Source organism: Erpetoichthys calabaricus, chromosome 9 (assembly GCF_900747795.2).
Source record: "Erpetoichthys calabaricus chromosome 9, fErpCal1.3, whole genome shotgun sequence".
Lineage (NCBI taxonomy): Eukaryota > Metazoa > Chordata > Cladistia > Polypteriformes > Polypteridae > Erpetoichthys > Erpetoichthys calabaricus.
Genome location: NC_041402.2, coordinates 49,520,664 through 49,539,330, shown reverse-complemented (window position 1 = coordinate 49,539,330; position 18,667 = coordinate 49,520,664). Strand labels below are relative to the sequence as shown.

Below are 18,667 nucleotides of genomic sequence, written 5' to 3'. Positions count from 1 at the left end.
AGATGGAGAACAACAAAGCTACATGTCTTTCAAATTGCATGGACAGAGAGTGTTAATAAATATAAAAAAGCCCTCTTTAAAGCTCGGTCAGAATATTATTCTACATTAATAGATAGCAATAATAAAAATCCTCGGGTACCGTTTAGAACAGTGGGTAAATTAACAAATGGAAATTCAGATCAACAGTGCAAAATACCAACAGACATCAGCAGTACAGACTTTATTAACTTCTTCAATGAGAAAATTAAAAATATAAGATCCCAGATCTCTGCATCACAGTACAAACCAAATACTAGCTTAGCAGACATTGCACTCAGCACTTTAGTAATTTTAATCCTGTAACTGAGCAGGAAGTCTTAAGTTTAATTTCTAAAATGAAGCCCACTACTTGTTCCCTAGATCCAGTGCCAACAAAACTAGTAAAAAGTGCAATGGATGTTCTTGCAGCGCCTATCCTAAACATTATCAATAGTTCATTATTGCATGGCACAGTACCTGATGCACTAAAAGTGTCAGTCATTAAACCATTACTTAAAAAGTCAGACCTTGACCCACATATACTAAATAATTATAGGTCTATTTCAAATTTACCGTTTCTCTCTAAAATACTAGAAAAAGTAGTCGCCAGTCAGCTTCAGACACACCTTACGCATTACAATTTATTTGAGAAATTCCAGTCTGGTTTTCGCACTGGTCATAGTACAGAAACGGCACTAACACGGGTTGTAAATGACATTCTGATATCCTCTGATGAAGGAAACTCCACTGTAATTATGTTGTTGGACTTAAGTGCAGCATTTGACACCATCAACCATTCTATTTTACTGCACAGGCTAGAAAATGACGTTGGGCTTACAGGCACCGTGCTTGCTTGGTTTAGTTCTTACTTATCAAATCGATTCCAATATGTACAGAAATGTGCTGACAGTACTCCATCATTATACACAGAAGTTCAATATGGTGTCCCGCAGGGCTCAGTACTAGGACCTTTACTGTTTTCACTGTACATGCTTCCACTGGGATCTCTCATTAGGAAACATAATGTTAATTTTCACTCGTATGCAGATGACACCCAGTTATACCTTTCATTTAAATCAAATGAAGTTTCTCCAATGTTGTCTTTAATTAGTTGTGTTAGTGAATTAAAGGAGTGGATGAATAAGAACTACTTGTCTTTAAATAAACAGAGATGTTAATTGTTGGAGGGAATGATGCTGATCACAACAATATTTTGTCATCATTTAACTCAGTGGGAATCCCAGTCAATTTTACCGAATCAGCCCGCAATCTAGGAGTTATCTTTGACTCTAGCATGTCATTTAAAGCGCATATTACAAAGTTGTCCAAAACAAGTTTCTTCCATCTTAAAAATGTTAGGAAATTAAGGCGCTTTTTAAATAAACAGGATTCTGAGAAACTAATTCATGCATTTATCTCTAGTAGGATTGACTAATGCAATGCAGTGTTCACTGGATGTTCAAACTGTTCTTTATACAGCCTCCAGTTAATCCAAAATGCGGCTGCGAGAATTATTACAAGAACAAGAAAATACGAACACATAACTCCAGTTCTTAAATCCTTACACTGGCTCCTGGTTAAGTTTAGGGCAGATTTCAAAATCCTTCTTTTAACATATAAAGCATTAAATGGTCAAGGTCCGGCTTACTTGTCTGAACTTATCATGACTTACAAACCAGAGCGCACATTAAGATCTCAAGATGCCGGTCTGCTTATGATTCCAAGGATTAATAAAATAACAGTGGGAGGTCGAGCTTTTAGTTACAGGGCCCCTAAACTGTGGAATGGCCTGCCTGCTACTATAAGAGATGCCCCTTCGGTCTCAGCTTTTAAATCCCGGCTGAAGACTCACTACTTCAGTTTAGCATATCCTGACTAGAGCTGCTGATTAACTGTACAGACTGCATCTCTGTTGTTAGTCATTAGCACTTAAACATAAGTAACATGACAGTTATAATTGTATACTAACCCTCACTTATTCTGTTTTTCTTCTCGGTACTCAAATGTGGCACTTGGTGCCATGGCCCACCTGCCAAGTTGTTTTGCCTGCCTAAGGAAAAGTCATCCCAGATGGAGGATTGCGGGAATCGTGGGAAAGAGGGGTCCTTTCATCGGATTGGCTGGCCCAGCACTGTTTCAGCCGTGGAATGACCAAATGGGGGAAGCAGCTTGAAGGATGAGGTCTCCAGGACTCTATACAAATCCAAATCTTATTATGGGATATATCATCTGCTGTTAAATTCTGCTCGGTACTTATAAAATTTATATTTTTTATTTCTTACTATATTGAGAAATTGTTCTGTTCTGTGTACTGCATTGTATTGTATTGACCCCCTTCTTTTGACACCCACTGCACACCCAACCTACCTGGAAAGGGGTCTCTCTTTGAACTGCCTTTCCCAAGGTTTCTTCCATTTTTCCCTACTAGGTTTTTTTGGGAGTTTTTCCTTGTCTTTTTAGAGAGTCAAGGCTGGGGGGCTGTCAAGAGGCAGGGCCTGTTAAAGCCCATTGCGGCACTTCCTGTGTGATTTTGGGCTATACAAAAATAAACTGTATTGTATTGTATGTGCACTTCTGCCTTCCTGGCAAAGCGGATCCCTACTAAGCAAAGTTCCATAGAATGTTTGCTGTTCTCATAAATAGAATATGAGCAGACAAGCAGAAGAGTATCAAGGTTCAACAACTGCAGTGACTACCATATTTCAAATTTAAAATTATTTGTACTTTGTCAAATAACTAGACTAGTCAGTAATTCATATCACACCAGAAGTGAGACATCAGGACATCGTGTAAGCTCTTGTCCTTTTATGTCTCACGCTTCTGTTACTGAAATTTTACAAGCTGTAATATTCTTTGCAGTGTTTTTTTTTTCTTTCTTCAAAGTTTGTGTATCAGTTATGGGGCAAACTGCATTACTTGGTGATTTTATTTTCATATTGAATATGCATTTTTGTTTAACAAGTGAACCGAGCTTCCTAATGACTGAGAAAAACGTTTTCTGAACAAGTTACGATGCAGTGTTATCAACTCAGTCTAAGTTTCTGTTTAATCCTTTCACACAGCTTGTTCCAACTCTGCTTTAAGACAGACAGAGGGTTTTTAAGTAATCAAGAGAAGTTGGGACACCTGTGCAAATTGCTCGCTTCAACTTGTAAGGCTTAAATTACTTTAATTGCCGCAGAAAACCTGTAAGTAGTAACCTATTAGCTGTTCCCTGAAGAAAACCCATTATTCTGATATTTGCTTTTTTCAGTTTTTGATAACCTAATTTTTAAATTTAAACCTCTGGCAGTTTACTGCTTACCTTTTAACCATTTTAGGTAATTCATTGCATTTCAGCAGATTAAATTTGAGGAAAAACTAAGGTATTCATATATATATGTAGACAGAGAGAGAGAGACAGACACACACACACACACACATATATATATATATGCAGAAAATTCAGTACCTTTCATATTAGGATCTGGTTTCTTCACAGTTGTCATTGGGGAGACACTGGCAACATTTGCTGGGCCAGAGCGACCTGTAGGTCGAGGAGAACCAGTAGGAGCTCTTGGTGGGGGTTCCTACAGCACAACAAGCACAGTGGCGTTCTTATATGAATTCCCAAAACATTTTTGTGCAATGAAAAATATTAAGAACAATGATTAAGATTCTGCACTGTGATCTTCTTAGGGTGGAACAAAGGAAAAATCTATTAACTTTGAAATGCATCTTCTAAATGTTGGGAGATTAATTATTTTTATATGGGAGATTACTTATTTAATACAATAAATGAAATAATTTATATAAACACATTGAATAATATAAAAGCCAATTTTTTCAGTTTATTAAATAAGACATATAAATTATACATTTTATTTTAGAATAATTTACAAAAGATATAGCCTATAATTGAATAAACTCTGTGACCAAGGCTGGAGCACCAATATTGCGCACTTAAGCTCTGTTTTTAATTATATGCATTTAAACAGTCAGTTAGTCATTTTCTAACCCCCTTAGTTCTGAGCAGTGTCGCAGGGGTTTGCAGGAGCCTATCCCAACTAGCATAGGGTGCAAAACAGGAACAAACCCTGGATAGGGCAAAATCTTTGAAGGAAAAAGTGAAGGCACATGACAGTTTAGTCACTTATAGGCAGGCAATTACTACTGACATCATGCTTTAAGACGCTGGGGGAGCAGCTGCAGGCCGACTCCCTACATGAGACAGAAAAAAATGGAACCCTGGTAAATACAGTAATCCCTCGCTATATCGCGCTTCGCCTTTCGCGGCTTCACTCCATCACGGATTTTATATGTAAGCATATTTAAATATATATCGCGGATTTTTTGCTGGTTCGCGGATTTCTGCGGACAATAGGTCTTTTAATTTCTGGTACATGCTTCCTCAGTTGGTTTGCCCAGTTTATTTCATACAAGGGACGCTATTGGCAGATGGCTGAGAAGCTACCCAACTTACTTTTCTCTGTCTCTCTTGCACTGAGTTTCTCTGATCCTGACGTAGGGGGATTGAGCAGGGGGGCTGTTCGCACACCTAGACAATACGGATGCTCGTCTAAAAATGCTGAAAGATTATCTTCACGTTGCTATCTTTTGTGCAGCTGCTTCCTGAAACGACAAGCTGCACGGTGCTTCGCATACTTAAAAGCTCGAAGGGCACGTATTGATTTTTGATTGAAAAACAAACTCTGTCTCTCTCTATCTCTCTCTTTGTCTGCTCCTGACGGAGGGGGTGTGAGCTGCCGCCTTCAACAGCTTTGTGCCGCTGTGCTTCGCATACTTAAGCCAAACAGCCCTATTGATTTGTTTGCTTTTCTCTATCTCTGTGACTTTATATGCTCCTGACGGGCACTCCTTTGAAGAGGAAGATATGTTTGCATTCTTTTAATTGTGAGATGGAACTGTCATCTCTGTCTTGTCATGGAGCACAGTTTAAACTTTTGAAAAAGAGACAAATGTTTGTTTGCAGTGCTTGAATAACGTTCCTGTCTCTCTACAACCTCCTGTGTTTCTGCGCAAATCTGTGACCCAAGCATGGCAATATAAAAATAACCATATAAACATATGGTTTCTACTTCGCGGATTTTCTTATTTCACGGGTGGCTCTGGAACGCAACTCCCGCGATGGAGGAGGGATTACTGTATGCAATTATAAAGCAAACTTTAGAAAAAAGTGTTATTATTTATTAGAAAAATTATGTTTAAACTCAAATGAACTAACCATAATGTATGTGCTTGTAAGATGATGAGGAATAGGGGCTTTTGGGGACTTTGTTGTTTAACTTGTATCTCATAGTTAGCACAAAATAAGTTTAAGTTTACAGAAGAGCAAGACCAAGAGTAAATTCTCAGTCGTCTGATTTTTGACTAATGTCACTTAATAAAAGCAGCCATAAAGCCATTGTATAAAAGAAGGCACAGTCTTTGAGACAGACGCAAGGCAAATTAAATGCAGGAATGAAGCATAGCTTTAATGCAGCACCACCTAAAATGCACCAGGAAACTGCAAACTTTATATACAGTGCTGTGCAAAAGTTTTAGGCAGGTGTGAAAAAATGCTGTAAACAGAATGCTTTCAGAAATATAAATAATGATTGCTTATTGTTATCAATTTACAAAATGCAAAGTGAGCGAACAAAAGAAAAATCTAAATCAAATCAATATTTGGTGTTAATACCTTTTGCCTTCAAACCAGCATCAATTCTTATAGGTACACTTGCACAAAGTCAGGGATTTTGTAGGATTACAGTCAGGTGTATGATCAACCAATTATACCAAACAGGTGCTAATGATCATTAATGTCACACGTAGGTTGAAACACAGTCATTAAATGAAACAGAAACAGCTGTGCAGGAGGCTTAAAACTGGGTGAGGAACAGCCAAACTCTGCTACCAAGGTGAGGTTGTGGAGGACAATTTCATGTCATGGCAAGATTAAGCACAGCAACAAGACACAAGGTAGTTATACTGCATCAGCAAGGTCTCTCCCAGACAAAGATTTCAAAGCAGACTGGGGTTTCAAGATGTGCTGTTCAAGCTCTTTTGAAGAAGCACAAAGTAACAGGCAACGTTGAGGATGGTAGACACAGTGGTCGGCCAAGGAAACTTAGTGCAGCAAGATGAAAGATGCATCAAGCTTATTATCCTTCGAAATCGGAAGATGTCCAGCAGTGCCATCAGCTCAGAACTGGCAGAAACCAGTGGGACCCAGGTACACCCATCTACTGTCCGAAGAAGTCTGGCCAGAAGTGGTCTTCATGGAAGAGTTGCAGCCAAAAAGCCATACCTCCGACGTGGAAACAAGGCCAAGCGACTCAAGTATGCACGAAAACATAGGAACTGGGGTGCAGAAAAATGGCAGCAGGTGCTCTGGACTGATGAGTCAAAATTTGAAATATTTGGCTGTAGCAGAAGGCAGTGTGTTTGTCGAAGGGCTGGAGAGCGGTACAATAAAGAGTGTCTGCAGGCAACAGTGAAGCATGGTGGAGGTTCCTTGAACATTTGGGGCTGCATTTCTACAAATGGAGTTGGGAGATTTGGTCAGGATTAATGGTGTTCTCAATGCTGAGAAATGCAGGCAGATACTTATCCATCATACAATACCATCAGGGAGGCGTATGATTGGCCCCAAATTTATTCTGCAGCAGGACAACAACCCCAAACATACAGCCAAAGTCATTAAGAACTATCTTCAGTGTAAAGAAGAACAAGAAGTCCTGGAAGTGATGGTATGGCCCCCACAGAGCCCTGATCTCAACATCATCGAGTGTGTCTGGGAGTACATGAAGAGACAGAAGGATGTGAGGAAGCCTACATCCACAGATGATCTGTGGTTAGTTCTCCAAGATGTTTGGAACAACCTACCAGCCGAGTTCCTTCAAAAACTGTGTGCAAGTGTACCTAGAAGAATTGATGCTGTTTTGAAGGCAAAGGGTGGTCACACCAAATATTGATTTGATTTAGATTTCTCTTTTGTTCATTCACTGCATTTTGTTGATTGATGAAAATAAATGATTAACACTTCCATTTTTGAAAGCATTCTTTGTTTACAGCATTTTTTCACACCTGCCTAAAACTTTTGCACAGTACTAATATTATATCTCTATATATAACCTTCATTTGGATCTTGATCTTTGTTTGTCCACGAATGAATTAGAAGAAGCACTAGATGGCAGTAAAGAGACAGCTAAAACATAGGCATTGCATTAAGAATCTCCTCCAGGCTTATACTACTGAAGACTGTAGTACTCCAGTCACACCTCAAAACACAGACATTCAAACTAAACAAATTGTTGTGCTTTAAAATTAACTAATCTTTATATATAATCTTCATTTGGATCTTGATCTTTGTTTGTCCGCGAATTCCACGCACGCATAGACCACCTTCCAGTTTAGTACGTTGTTGTTACTCACGGATGTCAACAATGTTCCGGAATAACGAAGGGGGTGGTGGACAGTGTTACGCTGGTTAGCTCCTGAGGCCTGATTAGAGAATGAGATTGCCGAAGATAAAAGGTATGTGCCTACGTAGCATATGAATGAAAGAAACACAGTGGGTAAAATGAATGACAACGTAACAGCATATATATATATATTTTCTTTAATTTTCACTTGTTGAGAATATATAATTAGGATTTTTTTTGTATAAAGTCTATGTGTATTGTAAATAGTTCTCTTTGGAAAATTGGATTAATATTTTTTTTGTAAATAGTTTTTATATGTAATGTGTTTGTATAAATAAAAACGCGAGAAGCGCAGTGGACGCTGTAGGGGCAGAGGGGAGAAGACGTTAATGTGACACTCTGTCTATTTCTTTACTTTTCTTTTGAAAAGATTTTCGGGAACAGGAAAAATAAAAGCAAAGGGGAAAGAACGGAGGGGGGTAAGCAGGAATTCTGAGAGGGGAAGGACTGGGGCTTTTCTACGGGGCGACTATACAGCCAAAAGGGACCCGGACACGGACACCGCGCTGGGCTTTTATTATATAGATATAAAAACACCACACCTTAGCAGGATTAAGTGGAATGGACACTTTAAATTACACAAACATCTCTCTTCTAATCATACTGAAGCCAAACTTGCTTTTATGGACATTGATTTGAATAATTCTGACTGTTTTCTTCTAATTTTGATTTTTAGTATTTACAAAGAAACCGCTCATTAAATAAATATAATAATTAACATTGGAATATTTACACTGAAACATGCCTTGATTATTGATGTCACTTGCACCAGCGTGCTTGTTTGTGTGATTATTTGTTGGTATTTTTTTATGAGTATTTCTTAAATGTTTGTGTGTGAGCAGTGCTCATTCTGGCCAAATATTTAGGAATTTCCAATATTAACTTGTCCACCAATATAAAAAGAACCTTAGAGGTTAAAGTACCTTATGTGAAACATTTTAACACGACAAAAATATACTAACCTGCACTTTGTATTGCCTTACTGATGATATTAACGACTTGGCCATATTGATAAAATATTTCTGTCTTAAACAGCTTGTAGCAATGCAACAAACTACAATAATTTGTAAGTGAACTACCAGGTTTAAGTTATTGTTTAGTTCTGATAAATCTTACAAATACTTACCGTTACTCTTGTTGGAGTAGCAGGCTGCTTGGCTAATGATGACTGTTCATTGAAATAAAAGTAAGATTTAGTGAGAAAGGATAACATTAATTATACACCTATACAATTATAAATAAAACTAAATGCAGCAAATATATTATTTTATTTGCTTAACTGGGTATCAATTTTCAGTTGTGGTCTTGGGTATACCTAGATTAATTTATTTTAAACAATTTTTTTTTTTTAATTAATAAATCTTCCACCCAATTTCAGACAACCACCCACAAAACAACAATTCTACACATTTTCCTTTTTAATTAAGTACATCTTTTCAAACAAGCATGCCAGCTCATGAAAGTAGAAACAATATGAATAGTACTTGTAGCTTATACAGATGGTAAATCATTACTCTGCAAAATGTTAGAAAATAACAAACTAATGGAAATTGCAATTTACATGTATGATGAAAATAAGAAGTCTGGCTCATATCTAACAAATATCTCAATTTCATTCCAGACAAACATTTTTAATTACTAACATACAAACTGGGAGAGGCAATAATTAGTTGGTCACTACCTGTAAGCTGATTTTTTTTTTTCCTTTATCATGCAGGAAGCAGATTAGTTTATCACTGAGAGGTCTGTTGTGATTTCATTATATTAAAAATGTGAATCTAGAAGAAGTGCTTCTGTAATTTTTGCCATCTGATTAGAAGCCATGTTTCTGCCACAATTATATTTCTCAGAAAGTCAAGTATATTATTATCTATATATTGTGTAAAGAAAATGTTAACCAAGGAGTAGCCTAAATTAAAGGTTTGCTATGACCTAAAAAATATTTTGTTGTAATGAATATTTCGTTGTAATGAGATTCTGTATTTGTTACTGTAGTGCTTTCTTTAACTTGTATCCAGGCATTTGCAATCATTTCAATAGCTTCTTTCACGTTACTTTTAATCTCCTCCTGCCTACAACTTATGCTGACGAGAATTTTTCGCAGCATTTCCTTGCAATAATACACTTTCAGGGTGCGAATGATGCCCAAATTCAGTGGCTGAAGCGCTGCCATGCAATTGGGTGGGAGGTATTCAAAGCGAACATTATCTGAATGTGAAAGCATGTTGTGGGCTGCACAGTTATCAGTCAGGAGCCGAATTATTATTCCTTTTTCATATTGTGAGGTTTCTGAACACTTTTGAGATCCCCCACCCAATGGGAACGACACGCTGAAGTGCGTCCTGAAGCACGATTTCAGCATCTGTGGAAGATTGTTTGTCCGTTGCTGGGGTAGGGCAATAGGAGGCTCACATTGCTGCAGTGAAGCGCCACAGAAGCAAATCATAAATGGTCGGGGTCGCGGTATAAGTCCCTGTCTTGCACCCCAAAACACGAGGCTTAGTCTCAATACTTTAGCAAAACCAGCTTTATTCAGCTTGAAACAGGAACGGCACAGTTACAGTGCATCCGGAAAGTATTCACAGCGCATCACTTTTTCACATTTTGTTATGTTACAGCCTTATTCCAAAATGGATTAAATTCATTTTTTTCCTCAGAATTCTACACACAACACCCCATATAATGACAACGTGAAAAATGTTTACTTGAGATTTTTGCAAATGTATTAAAAATAAAAAAATTGAGAAAGCACATGTACATAAGTATTCACAGCCTTTGCCATGAAGCTCAAAATTGAGCTCAGGTGCCTCCTGTTTCCCCTGATCATCTTTGAGATGTTTCTGCAGCTTAACTGGAGTCCACCTTTGGTAAATTCAGTTGATTGGACATGATTTGGAAAGGCACACACCTGTATATACAAGGTCCCACAGTTGACAGTTCATGTCAGAGCACAAACCAAGCATGAAGTCAAAGGAATTGTCTGTAGACCTCCGAGACAGGATTGTCTCGAGGCACAAATCTGGGGAAGGTTACAGAAAAATTTGTGCTGCTTTGAAGGTCCCAATGAGCACAGTGGCCTCCATCATCCATAAGTGGAAGAAGTTCAAAACCACCAGGATTCTTCGTAGAGCTGGCCGGCCATCTAAACTGAGCGATCAGGGGAGAAGGGCCTTAGTCAGGGAGGTGACCAAGAACCCGATGGTCACTCTGTCAGAGCTCCAGAGGTCCTCTGTGGAGAAAGGAGAACCTTCCAGAAGGACAACCATCTCTACAGCAATCCACCAATCAGGCCTGTATGGTAGAGTGGCCAGACGGTAGCCACTCCTTAGTAAAAGGCACATGGCAGCCCGCCTGGAGTTTGCCAAAAGGCACCTGAAGGACTCTCAGACCATGAGAAAGAAAATTCTCTGGTCTGATGAGACAAAGATTGAACTCTTTGGTTTGAATGCCAGGCGTCACGTTTGGAGGAAACCTGGCACCATCCCTACAGTGAAGCATGGTGGTGGCAGCATCATGCTGTGGGGATGTTTTTCAGCGGCAGGGACTGGGAGACTAGTCGGGATAAAGGGAAAGATGACTGCAGCAATGTACAGAGACATCCTGGATGAAAACCTGCTCCAGAGCGCTCTTGACCTCAGACTGGAGCGACGGTTCATCTTTCAGCAGGACAACAACCCTAAGCACACAGCCAAGATATCAAAGGAGTGGCTTCAGGACAACTCTGTGAATGTCCTTGAGTGGCCCATGCCAGTGCCCAGACTTGAACATCTCTGGAGAGATCTTAAAATGGCTGTGCACCAACGCTTCCCATCCAACCTGATGGAGCTTGAGAGGTGCTGCAAAGAGGAATGGGCGAAACTGGCCAAGGATAGGTGTGCCAAGCTTGTGGCATCATATTCAAAAAGACTTGAGGCTGTAATTGCTGCCAAAGGTGCACCGATGAATACTTATGTACGTGTTTTTTTATTTTTAATAAATTTGCAAAACCCTAAAGTAAGCTTTTTTCACATTGTCATTATGGGGTGTTGTGTATAGAATTCTGAGGAAAAAAATGAATTTAATCCATTTTGGAATAAGGCTGCAACATAACAAAATGTGGAAAAAGTGATGCACTGTGAATACTTTCTGGATGCACTGTATTTATTGTAGCGTGATCTGACACTCTACTATACACAGACATAGCAGTCAGACAGGATTGTGGCCAGGTCAGTGATCAAGTAATCCTGTTACAGTATCTGCATTTACAATTTACGTGCTCCTATAACCTTGCATCACCCATCGAGATCTTTTCTGTTTACTTTGGCGGAGAAACGCAGCATATCTGTGAGCCTGCTATTACCCCATACAGACGCGGAGATCGCACTTTGGGACGCTCTTCGGCGTGCTGTCTGGTTGGGGGAGGTACCAAGAGATTTTACAAACCTCATATTTTCTTGAATGAATGCCGCATTAACAGGAATGTTTCTTGAACGAGCATCACTGAACCACATAAAAACAGCTTTTTCGACGTCTTCAAATGCAGCAATTCACATACATTTGCAACCCGAGATTTTTCTACTTTTTTTGCTCTGTCTTTCAAGAAAGTTGACAGTGTCGATGGCGAAATTCCAAATTCACTGGCAACATCTTTTTTCTTTTTGCAGCAATTGAGAATTAAAGGTTTTTTTTTCTAATATGAACTGTTATCGTTTTTCCATGTCTGCCGTTTCTATAGGAGGTTGACAATGAGTTAAATTCCAATGGATGTTTTTCAAATGTTGACAAGCAATAAGCAAAAGGTATCACTGAAAACCGCAGGAAACAAAAAAGGCAAAAAAAAAAAAAAAACAGTACAAGGAAAGTTCGAAGAAAGAAAAAAAATGACTGTTTCTGTTTGGGGATTGTTGTGCACAACTGAGCTGCGGCCACAGAACTAACTGCTCTCTGGATGATTCATTCAGGCATTTCAAGGTCTTTTGTGCACTTCATTGTAATGAAAGTATCTGCTGAATGTACTTCGTAGTAACGAGATTTCTATAGACTCGTGTCATATAGGGAAGCTGTCGGGACCATAAAAATACTTCGTTGTAATGAAAATTTCGTTGTAAAGATATTTGTTATAATGGAATTTTACCTATATTATTTATTATATATATATATATATATATATATATATATATATATATATATATATACACACACACACATACACACTGTATATAAATCATAGCTAAGTCATTATAACTGTTTACCTGCTGTTTCATAAGGAAAACTTGCTCATCCTCTGCTGCCACTTCTTTGTCGTGCACCAACTAAACAAAAATAAAGCATGATAGACGTTTACAAAAGTTTGTTGTAATTGTAAACTCAATGATAGTTACCAGTTCCATGGACATTATATTCACTAGTCACAAGTCACAGGAAATAGAACCACCAAATACCTATTTGTTAAATAATAATAACACTAATAACAATAGTACTAACAACAATAACAATATTTAACAATGATAAAAAAGTACAATCAAATTTTTGATAAAACCATAAATTTACATGATGCCTAGCCACATCCTTGATAGTCTTAAAGAGCTGGCTGATATACCTCCGAGGCAAAAAAGTGCTTCTACTACCCTACCTGATACAAATGGTGGATTCAATGTGCATGCCAGTATAATTTTTAACTCTTTTAGGGCTAATTTTGTTTTTGTTTCTTTTGTCCCAGGGCTTTTTTTTTTAAAAAAAAGAACACAAAGCAATGGTTATATCAAATCAACAAAAAATATTTATTTTTGACACGTTACTGTCTTGCATGTTGTATGAGCCTGCATACTATATGATTTCACATACTGTACATGTTACACAGCAAAGTATGATATCACTCAAAGCAGCCAATTGCATGCATTGTCACATTGCTTACAATATGTGTTGCACTCCTTTTCAATTGTCTGTTTCTGCACGCAACACAGTCAGGTTTGTATTTTTTGTCCCCATATGTTGCAGGAAAGTGGCGCTTACCCGTTTGACATTGTGCCATGCCACTGCCACCAAGATTTCCGCCCGCATGAAAACCGGATTGTCACCACTTTTCATCTTCAGCCTGTCTGGCTTCAACTGTGAAGGCCTGTGTCTCCTGTTCACCCTCACTGTGCCACAAGCTCCAATTCCCCTGATCTGTATCTCCATGAACAATTCTGGTGATGTATAAAAAATTGTCCATGTACACAACATTACCCAAATGTTCATAGCCCTGAGGCAGCTCCAGCACAACTTGACTTGTCAAGGGACAGTTCTCTCTTTGGGAAATACTTTCCTGTATATGTGATTACTTTCAGACAGAAACCAGTGTTTGCTACTGCCAGTACAAAATCCTTTATGCCATACTTTGTGGGCTTCTCTGGCATATACTGGTATTAATATAAAAGGTATTAATAAAGACTAGGTAAAGTCAGCATACTGTTGTAAAAGCAACTAATGGATGTTGGCATCATGAAGGGAATCCAAAACTAACATTTTCTGCACCAGTAAACACCATTATGATGTACAAAGTTGAGAGTTATAAAGCATGGGTGGAAAATGATCTACAATACCCAATGCATATCCCCACCACCTGCCTACGTCAAGCAGAAAGTTGGAGAACTCAGCAAAACCACAGGGAGATTATGCTAAACCTGATTAACTGTGGGGATGCCAATTTCGTGGCACAAGTTATCAAGGAGAGTCAAGAGTAAGAGGCACTGAAAAAAATAAAGATATGCAATGGAGTGGTTGTCAGAAATGTTTAAAGGCAGCAGACGGTCTTGGAGCTGAATGCTTGAGAGGTCTGTGTAACAAGATTGTGTTTGAAGGAATTTCCAGAAAAAAGTGTGCTTCACTCCATGATACAAAGGAAAGGGTGATCAATTGGAATGGAGATTTTATCAAGCAATCAGACTTTTTGGAGCATGTAATGAAGGTGGTTAAGAAAATGCTAGAGAAAAGAAACAATGATCAGATGAATGTTAATGAAATGCAGTTTCCCATGCCGGGAGAGATAACAACAGATGCAAACTTTGTTGTCAGGCAAATGCTGTATTATGCATATGTAGTTCTGGAGAAGTCATCTAACAGAGTGCTAAAATAGGTAGTGAGGTGGGCATTGAAAATAGTTAATGTATTAGCTCTTTTACGGCGGATGTCAACTTTTGTCGAGAGGAGGGGTTGAGGGTGCATGTTGACAAAAGTCAACATCCAGGGGTAGAGGGCAATAATCGGGTGTTAATGGCGACAAAACTCACTGTTACGTCACAGGCATTCCCTCTGTGCTCAGATGACTCTTAGACTCAATGACTCAGCATCTAATCCTTGCGTGAACATAAGTTACGAAATGTAAACAAAGGCAAGATGGCATTGACATCTCACGAGGGAGCAAAGCGAGTGCAGAAAAGAAAATACTCAGCAGATAATGTTTTGCACATTATCGCTGACTCGGACTCAGATTTTTCAGAATCTGCTTTTGCTGACAGTGATCAGGAGATCAAGCAAGAGAGTGAGGAACTGGCATCAGCTGATCGGACACCAGCCGATGCCACCCCAGCTGATCGGCTGCCAGCTGACCGCATTCGCGCAGCCGATGCACCTACGGCAAGGTTCGTGTGGGAGGAATACCCAGACATTGATCCATGGGAGCCAAACTGGCTACTGGACTTCACAAGACAGCATGGCTTGCTGTTGGACACGACAGATTACCAGCAGCTGGACTACTTCAGGCTGTTCTTTCCTGATGCTGCTTTTCAGCTACTGTCAGACGAGACAAACAGGTATGCAGAGTAACTTTTTGAATCGCGGACTGCGCTTGCACCGCATTCTCATTTTTCAAAGTGGAAGCCCAGAACAAAAGACGAGATGAAGGGCTTTGTGGCATTACAAATAGAGATGGGACTAGACTGGTGATATACAGTGCATCCGGAAAGTATTCACAGTGCATCACTTTTTCCACATTTTGTTATTTTACAGCCTTATTCCAAAATGGATTAAATTCAATTTTTTTCCTCAGAATTCTACACACAATACCCCATAATGACAACGTGAAAAAAGTTTACTGGCGGTTTTTGCAAATTTATTAAAAATAAAAAAACTGAGAAATCACATGTACTGTAAATCACTGTAACTTCAGGGAGCATTGGTCCAAACATGCTTTGTCCCCTGGTGGCTTTGGACAGGTTATGCCGCATGATAGGTACGTGCTCCTGCAAAGTTTTATTCACTTCTGTGATAACCAGAAGCAAATCCCAAGGGGTGAGCCAGGCTATAACCCCATGTATAAAGTACAGTCCCTGCTTGACATTGTGGAACCAACATATAAACAATTTTATCAGCCTGGCCGTGATTTGTCTATGGATGAATCTATGATAAAATACAAGGGACGCCTTTTTTTCCCGCCAATATCTGCTAGACAAACCCACAAAAGTATGGCATAAAGGATTTTGTACTGGCAGTAGCAAACACTGGTTTCTGTCTGAAAGTAATCACATATACAGGAAAGTATTTCATTCAAAGAGAGAACTGTCCCTTGACAAGTCGGGTTGTGCTGGAGCTGCCTCAGGGCTATGAACATTTGGGTCATGTTATGTACATGGACATTTTTATACATGACCAGAATTGTTCATGGAGCTACAGAGCAGGGGAATTGGAGCTTGTGGCACAGTGAAGGTGAACAGGAGACACAGGTCTTCACAGTTGAAGCCAGACAGGCTGAAGATGAAAAGTGGTGACAATACAGCTTTCATGCGGGCAGAAAACTTGGTGGCAGTGGCATGGCACGATGTCAAACAGGTGACTTGTCTCTCTACAGTACACACTAACAATATATGTGAGAAAGTGCAGCAACAGACAATTGAAAAGGAGGCACCAGTGCAACACATATTGTAAGCAGTGCAATGTGGCAATGCATGCAATTGGCTACTTTTAGCGATATCATATTTTTCAGGTCTTTGCTGTGTAACATGTATGTGATATGTATGTGAAATCATATAGTATGCAGGCTCATACAACATGCAAGACAGTAACATTTGCCAAAAATACATATTTTTTGTTGATTTGATATGTTAAACCATTGCTTTGTGTTCTTTTTTAAAAAAAGTTTTTGGAAAAATATTCAGCCCTGGGAGAAAAGAAACAAAAAAAAAAATTAGCCCTAAAAGAGTTAAGGAATGGGTAATGTCTGTGGTGACTTCAATTTATGAACAAATATGAACTAAGATGAGCAATGCAGACAGGGACAGAGAAGGTTTTGAGGTAAATGTGGGGCTGTACCAGAAATTCATTCCAAGTCAGCTGGTTTTCGAGATAGTGATAGAGGTGATAACCACAAAAGTGCATTAAGTTGAACTGAAGGAGCACATACTGAAAGCTAGTTTGGAAGAGTACTGAAAGATTCAGCAACAGCATACATATTAAATTGAGATCATAATATTTTGTATATCACTTTTATACTAACAATCTAAAGTGAAAGTAACACTGTCAATTTTTAAGCATTAATATATGCCATTGAAGGTGGTGAGGAAGGTGTTCCCTGTGATTTAGGCTATGAACTTATTATCCAATAATGAAACAATACTGTATGAAGAAAAAAATGTACAGGTTGCATAATGGATCTAGTCTGAAATTTACTGCTTTTACATATCTTACAGCTATCAATTTTCTTAAATTGAGCATTGTGTACAAAGTAAATAAGAAGAAAGATGGTCCACATTTTAATGACTAACAAAAACAACAACCTTAATTTTAGTGCAGCAAGTTTATTAGCAGAAATGGAATGGGCAAAAGCTATCAAAGACTTAACTTAATTATGTGCTTGAGTAGCAGGTCTTAAATTAATTTGAAAGAGACACTAACAATGGACCCATTAGCTGATTTAGCAGTAATGTGGTAACAAAGTAGAATGGCTCTGATATGCAATAAATATTAGGTGGACTTTGGCTGCTGGTTATTATTTGGAAGTTCCATATGTAGTGTGGCTGACGACCAGGGACCTTGCCCCGCCCCAGGGACACCTGGAGCAAAGAAGTACCGGGAAAGGGGCAATATCTCCCCAGGGCGCAAGAGGGCAGCCCCCTTGGATTTCATCAGGGGCCACGGATACAGAGCTGGAGAGCTCAACCATATGGAGACCCATGGCCACCACCAGGGGGCACCCGGATGGTCCTGGAGCCCTGGAGGACAGCACTTCCACAATCATGGAAGTGCTGCCAGAACACCATCACCGAGCACCTGGAGCACATCCAGGGCAGGATAAAAGGGGCCACCTCACTCCATTTGAGAGGCCAGAGTCGGGTGTAAAAGGTCAGAGCTTGCGAGAGAGGAGTGGAGGCGGCTGAAGGAATAAGGACCGAGTACATTGTGGTTTGTGCATGCTATTGTGTGTTGTTGTGTCACACAATAAACGGTGTGTGTATTTTGGGACATCGTGAGCCTCCGTGTCTGTCTGTTGCCAGGCTATCTTTCACATGGCATCCCAGATGGGACTCTCCGCCTGTTAAAAGGCAGGGACCCTTCAAAAAATAATTTGTGGAACAGCCTGGCACAGCAGCGCAAGGCGCGCACCATCTCAGTGGCGCATATTATGCGCGCTCCCGTGACACACACACACGCAGCACAAGAGGCTCTGCCTTTTAATAGCCGAAGACCCAAAAAGCCTGCTCTCCCCAATGGGAAGAAAGATGCCAGGCGCGGCCTGAAGACGGCAGGCAAATCGGAGGTGCCCGTCATAGATGAAAGGACCAGCAAACCTGAAGAAGTGGCCAGGCCATAGAAGCTAACTCTGGAAGAAGGGTTTCCAGAGGTAGGTACTGGACCCAGGGAGGGATTGCCCTTGGGCATTGTTCCGGGTACCTATCTCATAGTGGGAGACCATCCAGAGGTGTTTGGCTGGCTGAAGGATGCCGATCCCAGAGCCGACAGCAGGACGAGGAGGACGAGTGTCTGCTGTTGCGGAGGGAGCCGTAGTTCGCGAAGGAGAGCCTGGAGTCCTATCCCACAGGGAGTGGCCTGACAAAGCAGGTGGCAGGGAAGGACCAAGATTTGCTCGGTGACGCAGGTAAGGGGGTGGAGGAGGTATACTGGCCTCCTGCGAGCAGGCGCGTGCAAGCAGGGGCGGTGAATCTTCAACCCCCTCCCAAGAGGAACCCGACTGAGTCTGCACAGTCTGTGGCTTACAGCTGGCAGGTGAA

General features: G+C 39.9%; 1 protein-coding gene across 3 annotated transcripts in view; it reads right to left on the bottom strand.

Moving 5' to 3' along the window:
* Window positions 1-18,667, bottom strand: part of dync1li2 (dynein, cytoplasmic 1, light intermediate chain 2) — a 76,882-nt gene that overhangs the window by 12,373 nt on the left and 45,842 nt on the right. For all 3 annotated transcript variants that reach the window (XM_051932155.1, XM_028809626.2, XM_028809627.2), the window contains exons 9-11: window positions 12,716-12,775; window positions 8,611-8,652; window positions 3,470-3,587 (exon numbers count right to left, since the gene is read on the bottom strand). In XM_051932155.1, coding sequence (XP_051788115.1) covers window positions 3,470-3,587; window positions 8,611-8,652; window positions 12,716-12,775 — 220 coding nt within the window. The remainder of the gene's footprint in view (window positions 1-3,469; window positions 3,588-8,610; window positions 8,653-12,715; window positions 12,776-18,667) is intronic.